The sequence below is a fragment of the Neomonachus schauinslandi genome, chromosome 12 (genome assembly GCF_002201575.2).
Source record: "Neomonachus schauinslandi chromosome 12, ASM220157v2, whole genome shotgun sequence".
NCBI lineage: Eukaryota > Metazoa > Chordata > Mammalia > Carnivora > Phocidae > Neomonachus > Neomonachus schauinslandi.
Window position 1 is genome coordinate 61,194,716 of NC_058414.1, and position 11,149 is coordinate 61,205,864.

The 11,149-nt window shown below is 39.3% G+C and overlaps 1 protein-coding gene across 1 annotated transcript in view; it reads left to right on the plus strand.

Annotated features, from left to right (window-relative positions):
• The first annotated feature begins 3,290 nt into the window (after window positions 1-3,290).
• The window catches only part of ITPRID1 (ITPR interacting domain containing 1), an 85,937-nt gene continuing 78,078 nt past the window's right edge, over window positions 3,291-11,149 (plus strand). The window contains 5 exon segments of the mRNA XM_021689549.2: window positions 3,291-3,361; window positions 8,358-8,539; window positions 9,430-9,432; window positions 9,961-10,006; window positions 10,336-10,379. Coding sequence (XP_021545224.2) covers window positions 3,291-3,361; window positions 8,358-8,539; window positions 9,430-9,432; window positions 9,961-10,006; window positions 10,336-10,379 — 346 coding nt within the window.

Here is an 11,149-nt window from a genome sequence, read left to right on the forward strand (position 1 = left end):
GTGCCACAGATATCAAAAAAGTAAGTCATGGTCCTTGCCTCCAGGGGGGTCCGTTTAGTTGGGTGGGAAGGGCAGAAGTGGAAATAAACTGCTTGAGTGTGAAAAGTACTATCATAAGGAGTTGCACAGGTTGCTGTGAGTGTCAGAAGTGGGCTAGGATGGAAGTGGAGAGTGATAAGGAGAGAAAGTTGTACAGAACGAGTTCTATTTGAACTCAGTGAAATGGTATCCAGGAAAGAGAAAAGCAGCACCAGCGGAGGGATCTGCACCCAGTAACAGCAGAGAGGAGGGCACATTGAAAACCACACGTAGTTCTGTGCATCCAGAATACGGTGTACACGAAGGGACCTGGATTATGATGCTCTGGGAATGGGAGATAGCCCCACATCCTTTCATTCTCCTTCCCCAAGGTGAGGCAAGGCAAATGCTGAGAAGACAAGAGTAGAAATAATGAAAAACAAAAGAATCATTGAGAAAGAAAAATCTCTTTAAAGTTGGAAAGGGATTGGAACAGGGCTCGCAACGGGTGAATCAGTTGATTCAATGTTCCCAGCCTCAAAGGCATTTCAAGTTCTAGGAAGCTGTATATATGGTTCTTGACTATAATCTTAATACTCTTTTGCTTATTTCACCAGCAAAAAATGAAAACTCCCAGTCTGAGAGAACTGATTCTGGATCCCAACTTGGGCACAACTGCCTTGTCTTTAAATCCAGCTTGCTCCTAAATGGCAGGAGAGAGCCCCCTTCACATATTTCACAGTGGGAGGAAGCCACCCACAGAGCAAGTCATCACAGACTGCGTGTTCCTTCTAGCAGAGTGTTGACAGAACACTCTATTCTCTAGGATCTGCCTTTACTTCGCTGAATCACTTGGAAATCTTTACCCATATTTATGGGGCTTGGATACTTGGACAGGGAGGAAGAGCAGAAGGGCATTCCCGGCCTGACTTCGTTGCTTGAGTTTTTGAATTGTCTTCCAAGTAGTAGGAATAGTGTTTTATTCTTATCCCTTGTATAGTGTTGATGGACTTAGCTTTAAAATATTTTTAAAATGTGAGCTCCATTGGTCAACTAATAGGCTATGTGGAGGCTAGAAATAGAATAATCATCTTATGGAATCATTTCATCCAATTCTCGCATATTCTGTGAGAGGAAATTACATTCCACAACATCTTGAAACCACATGCCCAATGTCATACAACCAATTTGTATTTGTTGATTAATTAAAATAAATTACATTTTGTTTCCCTGGTGATGAGTTAAGATCTTTCATCTGCTGTTAGCTGTTGGAAGGCACATAAGAGAAGGTAAAAGAAGGTATTTACTCAGATAGTTTTGGTTGAAATAGTGGAAGTGAGCATCAGGTGACTACCCAGAAAATTTTGCTTCAAAGTGGAGGTAGTATATATATTTATATCATTGAATATATATTGATATATATGTGCATGTATGTGTGCAAATATATATGTATCTGTATATAATCAGGTCACTTTTCTAAATCAGGTTACATTGTTTCCTGATACCATATAGCTATTCTTGGCAAGTTGCACCTTTCCACAAAGTTTGTAATTGCTGAATATCAAAGTTTTATCCATGACTTCATAACTAAATTTGCATTGATATTTCTCAATTCCTTGTTGACATTCATTTAAACAGTAACTTATTCAGCAAACATATATTGAGTACCTTTTTCCCCACAATTATGATATGAGAGCTAAGATCTCCATCCTGAAGAAAATCCCACAGTGGTTAAACAGAATTGTAAACACAAACTTATAAAACAATGTAAGCATACTTTAAAAGTGATTTACACTAAACTATTAGATTACAGAGGAGCAATTAAAGCCATACTCATATAGGGAGAACATGTACATAGAGGAGATAAGAGGGGGCTGAGATTTGAGGTGTGGAACACTCAAAACTTAGAAAAGCCAGGGGTGCCTGGGTGGCTCAGTCGGTTAAGCATCTAACTGTTGATCTTGAGTCAGGTCATGCTCTGAGGGTCTTGAGATCGAGCTGCATGTCAGGCTCTGTACTGGGTGTGGTGCCTGCTTAAGATTCTCTCTCTCCCTCTCTCTGCCTCTCCCCCCCAACTCTAAAAAAAATTTAGAAAAGCCAACAAAAGATCTTAAGAAAAAAGCCTTGAGTGAGATAGGAGGAAATCTGAGAGAGCATGGTATTAAAAAAACAAATGAAAAGATTGTTTCCATTAAAAGGAAATGGTCAACTACTGAAAATTCTGAAATTATAAGAACTGATAGTTAAGTGTTGCATACTGACTTGGGTGGGTAATAAAAGAGTGGGAGGTGTGGATAGGTCTGTACATGGGAGCATTTGCTGTGATCCAAGTGAGACTACAAGTTCTCATTCACATCAGGTTGACAGCAGCAGAGGAGATCAATGTGAGATATACTATATGGGCCCCTCTCTCACACTTTTTTAAGTGAATTGATGTGAGACGTAGAAGGGATAGAGGAACTAAGAAAGACTCATAAGTTCTTGGCCTGAGCAACGGCCTGAATAGTGACACCATTTATTGAGATGGGGAACAGTGGAATAAAGGCAGGGATATAGGGGGTCAAGCAGAAGTCAAGGAAAGAGTAAAGAATTCAGGATGGCACATATAAAGTTAAAATTGTAAGTATCCAAGCAAAGATGTCAAGTAACTAGGAATATCCATTCTGAAGCTCAGGTCCTCTATTCTAAGATTTAGAAGTGTTAATTCAGGAATCATCATGAGTTGAACAGAAAACTAGAGTAGGAGATAGGGAGAGATTGAAGGGTCAAAGGAGGATTATTTTAAGATGAGAGACATTACAGCATATTGTAAGCTAAAGGGAATGATCCAATAGGGAGGGAAAATGGTGTCTAAGCAAAATTTGTGAGTAGAATAGAGGTGACAAGGGATGCTTGAAATTGGGAATTTGGAAGTTGTTCATTTATAGTAATGAAGTATGACCATGGGAATTGAGTGGAGGGAAGGAATGTTGAAAGTAGGCAGATTATTGAACTGAGTGAGTGGTCAGGTGTTGAGGGATCATCTCAATTGACAATGAAATCTTCCAGGAGGGTGACAGAAATACCATTCCATTTTCAGTAAATGAGTGTAAATGTCCTGGATGTTGATAACAACATAGTCTGATAGTTTATGCTTTAAAGGAGAGAGAAAACAAGATCTGAAAGCATCAATGAGGAACATGTAGGAACTTTACACCATCTCCAAGATTATGGTCCTGATTCAATGGGTAAAAAAGAAAAAACCACAGCTTGAGAGAGGGGCAAAGGAAACCATGTTCAGGTTTCAATTAGAAAAAGGAGATGAGGAGACATTTGGTGAAGAGCTTAGGATAAAGGGGATTTGGTAAGTGACAGTCCATGTATTCCAGAGGGCAAAGGGGTTGGGAGCGCCTGGGGAAGTTGGGAGATTGGGCCAGATGAGGAAATGTCCACTGCCATATGAGCATGGTTCAAGGATATAATGGGATTAGTCCTATTGTCTCCTAGAGTAAGAAGTGTGAATCAGTTCTCTTAAAGTTTCAGCCTCCCAGGACTGGTCTCTTGGTCTGTGGAGGGAAGTGAGTGATATTGAGGCTCATGGTAATCATCTTTTTGAGAGCATGAGAGGCTCTCAAGGCTTCCTTTTTAAACCTCTATGAGTGACATCACAGCTCGGAAAGGGACAGGTATTCCTGAATCATATGACTCTATGTAGACTTCTCCTAATTTTTTCTACTGGGGGAAGTCATTATATATGGCATGTGGAGGGGAGCAAGGCAAGCCTGGATACCATTTGAGATCTTAACAGAAGGCTTGAGCAGAGGCAGTGATGATGAGGATCCATTGTAGAGACATAGAGATGGTGAGATTCCTATGGACCAAGAATGCTTGTGGAATTTTTTTCCCATTATGATGTTCTCTTCTTGACCACAGGTCTCCTTCACAAGTGGGGCCAAGGCTAGAACTACAGCCTACAATTATCAATTATAACCTTGAAATTAAGACCATAGTTGAAGGAATTTTCAAATTCTGATATGAGTCTCTAGTCTCAGGTAAATCTGCATTCTCATGGTCACAGAAATATTCTATTCTTATACTCTCCAACTGTATCTTCTCAATTATTCAAACTATGTAATCTCAAGATGACACAGGTTATCCACACACTGTGAGGGTCAAATTTATCTCCTGTGGAAAAAGAACCAAACTGTTACATTGATTGGTAATTCTTTTCCTATTCTTTTCCTATACTTGACAGTTCTTGACATGAAAAGGGCCTAGAGAGGCAACATAAGAAGGAAAAAGGAAAAAAAAAACTGATCAATATGGGTATCGATTATTTTATAGACATTTTTCATTAATTTTTTTCAACAGCCATATCAAGTGATTATTTCATACTCATTATAGAGATGAAGAAATAGATTATCAGAGGTGTTTGAAAATTTCCCCAAGGAGATGTCAGAAAAGCAGCAGAGCTGAGATTAAAACCTGGAGTTATCTGACCTGAAAGCACTTACTCTTTTAACCACGTAAGAACCAAGAATGCTGGCTAAACCAGCTGGTATCCCTTTACCAAATAACCAAGCAATCAACTTACAGTTACAGATTATGTACCCTGGGCAGAGTTCTGTGCTGGGATCTATGGGGAACACAGAGATAAATAATGCACAGTCCCTATTCTCCAGTATGAACAAGCTGTTTGGCAAGAGAACCTGTTTCCATAGAGGTGAAAAAAGTTAAGTAACCCCAGACGACAAGAATGTAACCATTGTCACTGCTTCAAGTATCAAAGTATCAAATTCTGTGATTTCACTGTGGGCTGGCGGCTTCATATATATAGTTGCATTTGCTCAAGTGAAAGAAAATGTCATGTAAAATTAATGTAACAACACCAATTTCTTTCTTGTTTTGAGTACTTTAAAAAATTTGAAAACTTGATAACATTTCAGTACATTTCCCTTTTTTTTTTGTCTTCTCAATACACTTCGCTTCAGTTTTGTTTTTACAAAATTGAGTTCTTGGTGCATATATTGTTTTTCATCCTCTTTTTTAATTAAACATGATAATATAAGAAATTTCCCACATCAAAGGAAGTTCTTTATACACATAAGGATTAATGGCATTGTAATTAGAATAGAAAGGATCTGAAGACAGGGAAGGGACCTTCAGGCACAGACGGCAACATAATCTCGGATGAAGATTCACTTTGGACCATGTCAGCATTGGCAAGAATTTGGCTCCAAATGGTCCTGGGGATAAAGAGGTTAATCGGAGGATTCTGCAGAGACCACATCCCAAAACTTCTGCCCTGTGGTTCCCCTGGGCAATTCAGGGCTGCCACCTGATCCGTGTCCCTTTGCAAAGAACTGCTCTTCAGGTCAAGCCAGTGGATGCCAAAAGAAGGTCACCCAAGCATCCAAGAATCCAAAGCAGATTTGTTTACTAACCAGAAAGGCATCCACTAAACAGACGGGAACAAAAGAGTTTTTCTTGACAAACTGGTCCCTGACCCTCGCCTTTAGCAAGGGTTCCCATTTTTCTTGGCAGGCTTTTTACCGCTCTAAAGCCAACTACAACTGAGCTGGCAGGGAGATACCCTCACTGGTTGTGCAAGCCTGGTGGCTGAGGTCAAACATGCCATTTTGGAACGGAAGTTTGTGGATAGACCAATAAAAAGCAGCACTTTTATCTAAAACTTTGATGATTTTTACAGCATTCTATTTGAAAAAAGTGGTGTGCTCGCTTCGGCAGCACATATATTTGAAAAAAGTGGTAGCTCCATTAAAATTGGACATTGTAGTACAGAAGCGCCAATTTGAGGATGTCAGCTGCTTGTTATCTCCTGCTTCCACTACAAAGCAGAATCTTTTGTGCTAGATAGGACGGCAGGCACTCTCAGCCGAGGTTGGTGGAGGAGCAAGACTCTTCGGGGGTATCTTATTTTTCCCTAATACATTATTCTTTTCTTCAAACCCTCAGTACTTACCGAGTCTGATATTTCATGAATCTTGTTGAGCATGATTTTGGAGATTTTCCCTCCTTGTGAAATTTTGCACTGTCAGAGTTGAATACACATGCAATTCATGGCATTGCCAAAGAAGACTTTTTTAACTCAAAAGATCCAAAGCGTGTGTAAAATTAAATAGCCAGAAATTAAATGTAATTCCTAAAGTTTATTTTATCTAGTGTTATGAATTCTACTACACCAAATAATCCTATAAAGTTTAGAAATTTAATCTTACCTGTATTATTTTTGTTTTGTGTTAGCATCGAAATTTTTATTAATATTTATTTGTTCCCAGAGGATATTCTGAAAGTTAATTTTCTTTTTTTAAAAAAAGATTTGTTTATTTATTTGAGAGAGAGAAAGAGAGAACCCGTGCGGGGGGAGGGGAGGACAAGCAGAGGGAGAGAGAGAGAGAATCTCATGCAGACTCCCTGCTGAGCTTGGAGCCCAAAGCAGGGTTTGATCCCACAACCCTGAGATCATGACCTGACTTGAGCCGAGATACAATTTGAGCCGAAATCAAGAGTCAGATGCTCAACTGACTGAGCCACCCAGGCACCCCCCAAAAATTAACTTTCTAAAGTTGGCTGACTAAAAGCCTCACTGTTTTAACTGTCCACCCTTTGCCATAACTTTTAAATAATTGAAATTTCTTAGTATTTGTTTTTTAATCATAAAATTGTCATCACAATTGTCATTGATTTTTGCAGTAATTTACTATTGTAACAATAAATGTATATTTATACTTCAGTTGAATTATAGAATTTTAACATATAAAGCATGTAAGGGAACTCTGACTGCCAATTGCAGCAAGAATGCTCACCTATGTTTAAATGAAAATATTCAAATCTTTACAATAAATCTGAATGACTTGCCTTGATTAAACACTGATTAGAAATGATGGTTTAAGTCATGTGACCAGTGATTATGGGGAGTTTAGGGATGCAAGTTATGCTGCTGAAATAGGTATTTGACTATTTAGTCCTTTCTCTAAACTTGAAGAATAAACAAATGCAAATTCAAGTAGATGCCATGGAAATAATTTAGTCAGAAAGTGAGGTTTTGAACCCTAGCTTTGCTACTTTAGTTTTATATATATTTATTTAACATCTACCCTGTGCTGGGAATTCAAATACTGGAGACACATTGATGAGTAAGAGGGAGACCATCATTCTTAATGTCCTGATAATCTGGGGAGTTTCAACAATTTACTCAGCTGCTCTAAGCTTCTGTCTCCTCCTCTTACCCTGCAAGCCTCATAATGATATTAACAAAGGTTAAATGAGATAATGGGGGTGGTCAATATTTCTTGTGCCATATGCATAATATATTTATTAATATTCTAACTGTCCCAACCATCTTATCAGTTAGATGGTCTAGCTTAATAATCACGGGAATATGCTTGGAGTCCAGTGCCTGGGTTTGAGCTGATGCGTGGCTTTAGGTATGCAAACCCTCTGCTCTTCAATTTACTATAAAATTGTGACAATTAGGGGCACCTGGGTGGCTCAGTCATTAAGCGTCGGCCTTCGGCTCAGGTCATGATCCCAGAGTCCTGGGATCGAGCCCTGCATCGGGCTCTCTGCTCAGCAGAAACCCTGCTTCTCCCTTTCCCACTCCCCTTGCTTGTGTTCCCTCTCTTGCTGTCTCTTTCTCTGTCAAATAAATAAATAAATAAAATCTTTGAAAAATAAAAATAAATAAAATAGAATTGTGACAATTAGACTGCTTCCTTTGTTGGCAATTAAATAATGGATGTATAGAATTCAGCATAGAATCTAGCACATCAGAAGTACTCACTGAGGTCAACAGTTATTAAAACTCAGAACAGTTTATACCCAATTAAAAAATAAGAGAAGTTAGGAAGAATATATAATATATGCAAGGCTACCCAACAAGTTGCAGAGGTGAGACTTGTCCAGGTTGATCTGTTGCCAAAGTCCTTATTTTTTACATTTTGGGTTCTCTAAAAATATTTTTGCAGATGTAACTGTTGGATAAATTTGAAGGATACTGATTATGTTAATCAATACTTTCAATCTTTCTTCCTGGCTGGAGTGCCCTCCCACTCCACAATTTCTTTGTTCTCCATGCACATCACAGACTACCCAATTGGATCCACCAGAGGGTAGATGTGGTCTGACAACAGGTGAAGCCACATTAGTCTCCAGTCTCCAGCTGCCTCTCCATTGAGAGGGAACCACTTCTCCTCACTGAGACAGAGAACTCGGCTTGGGTGGGCGCTCCAGGCTCCGGAAGACTGTGGCGGCCTGTTAGCACTCTGGCTTCTCCTTCTCACTGAGTCAAGCCTGAAACCAGACTCATCGGGTCTGATTTGTTTGTCTCCATGTTTTAGTTTACCGAATTACTCTCTCACAATGGCGGAGAGGTCTCATGGAAACAGCAACTCCCAAGGAGGCCAAGAAAAGAGCAGGAGAGAGATCCTGAGGTCCACCAAGAGGGCCTGGGCTCCCCTAGATGAGCAGCTGCCTCCCGTCTCTGAAGAGGAAAGTCAGAATGTCACCATCCCCATGCTGGGTGAGAATAGGCCCTCAGGGCTATTTGAAAACATCCTGCTGTGGGTGGTGAGGTTCATGGGGGCTTGGCTGGGGGCAAATGATTCTGGAACAAACACTTGGTTTTGAAGATACCAGTATTCCTGGCAAAATGCCAGAAACTTCTACGAAATGGGCACTTCTGACTTCCCCCCACAGACATTCGAAATACACACCTTCTTGATGGAAATAGACCAACTTCTCCCTTTCTACTCCAAGGTCTCCTCGTCCCAAGTCCCCCAGGACCCTGAAGTGACATGGAGTCCATGCCAGAGACATGAGGCTTCCTTCAGAACACCAAACATCCTATTGAAAGGCTCTTATTTACTGGGTCTTGCACGAAGTATCCGTAATAATTTGAATAGTTTAAAGAGTCATAAGGAGGAAAACACTTTTCCCTCCACTGTGATATAACTGATGGTTTTTCTTCTTTGCCCACCACCCAATTCATCCTACCTCTCTAGAGTCCCTAAGTTAAAAAATAAGCACCTTGCATGCCTACTTGGCCTTTCTGTTTCACCAGACACCTTGTGAGGGGGTAAGTCAGGTACTTCCTTGTTTGGTGGGATAAAGTCAAAGAAAATCAGCCCAGAGTAGCCTGTAGCCAACCAGAAAGGAAAGAAGTATTTACCAGGAAATGCTGCTTTTCTATCCTCTCCTTTTTGCCGTCAACTATTTGTTAAGCCAGTGACAAAGATCCACCTTAAAAGACTGGTGCCTTCTTAACACAGGGTGCCTTTGGCAATCCTGGGACTCTAGTGCAATTTGTCCCTGGAATGAATGCAAATTTGGTTAAGAACCTGGCAGAGAACTCCTTGCAAATAAACATCACTGGCTAGCTGCCTTAGGTAAATGTCGTGATTCAATAAGGAGAGGGTCCATGGTGATCTATATCGAACAAGAGAAAGACAAAAGTCTGGTATGCTTTTTCATTCTTCATGTCCACACCAGGTAATTTAAAATTTATTCTAACATCTCTTGTACTTCAGTGATTTATTTTTCTTCCTTTTCACATTTTCTTTCCTTTTTCTTTTTCTTTCTCTTTCTTTCTTTCTTTCTTTCTTTCTTTCTCTTTCTTTCTTTTTCTTTCTTTCTTTCTTTCTTCTTTTCTTTCTTTCTTTCTCTCTTTCTTTCTCTTTCTTTCTTTCTTTCTTTCTTTCTTTCTTTCTTTCTTTCTTTCTGTTTTGGTGTCAATCATTTGCCAAGTTTATACTTCATTCTCAGGGAAGAATGATTATGGAAAGCAGGACGTTTTGCCTTGGGAAAATAAATGAATATGCTTGTAGAAACATGTGACTTACTATGTAGGAAATAGAGCTATGGGTGGGGCCTGGCTAATGGGGTAACATTATTTGAGCTGGTGTGCTTTGATTGACTGATCTGTTTCTTTCTCTTTTATGGAAGATTCGAAACAAGCAAGTATTCAGCAGTGGCTGGACTCTGGATTCTTGTAAGTGTTTCTTCGTGCGTTTACACAACTCTCTTGCAAAATTCCGTGAAAACAATGTGGGTAATTCTTCTGGGGCAAGGTGAGACATGTAGGGTTTTTCATTTTAACTGAATGCATGAAGGAATGCTCTATTTTTACAAAAGTTATATATCAATTTTAAAGTACACAACAGAATACTGTTCCAGTCCCTGGCTGTTGATTGCTTTTAAAAAGTCCTCCCATAATAAAGCCTAGCTCTGCATTTACTCTCATCTGTTTAATTAAAATGCAATTTAGTATAATTAAGTTGTACACATTGTTTGACTTGCAATATTTTTGTTTCTTTATAGGGTCTCTGTAGATGAAAACTTTCATCAAGTCATCGACCACACTGGTAAGACAAGAGAACCAAAAGCACTTAGGCTTGTGGACTTGATTTGTTAAATTTGTTAAAATGTCTATGTGAATAAATCTTAAAATGAGAATTATCAGAGCTTGCTAGAAATGGAACAGATCTCAAAAACTATCCAGCTCAATTGCTTTGTTTGATATATAAAAAGAGGCTCAGAAAGGATAGGGGGTCATTCAGCAGCAGGTGGGGCTGTAAACCAGGTCTCCTGCCACATCATTAGCTCAGACTCTACCAGAAAACTCACCGGGTTCTATGAAGACATTTTGCAAGGATGTAATTATGGAAATGCAATTGTTTAACGTTTCCTCACACTTATGGTACTTTTATGTCTAAATCTAGTTTCTTTCTATTCTCCAGTCTCAAAATTATATCCTCCCTTTCTAATGGTGCATTTGATCTCAAAAAGAACAGATGACTGAATTCTATGGGAAACAGTGCAAGTATGTATTTCTGACGCAGAAAATGTATCACACTTGTTACACTGAGATTTGACAAGAATATTATAAAAAGAAAAAGAAATTAATTGCAGATCTCATAGTTCCCACCTTCTTTAAATGAAATACTGTACTTCATAGAAAAACGATTATAAATGCACTCACAGGGCCCCCACCCCACCCTGGCTGGCTCAGTTGGTGGAGAATGTGACATTTGATCTCGGGGTTGTGAGTTTGAGCCCCACCTTGGGTGTAGAGATTACTTAAAAATGAATGAAAGAAAGAAAGAAAGAAAGAAAGAAAGAAAGAAAGAAAGAA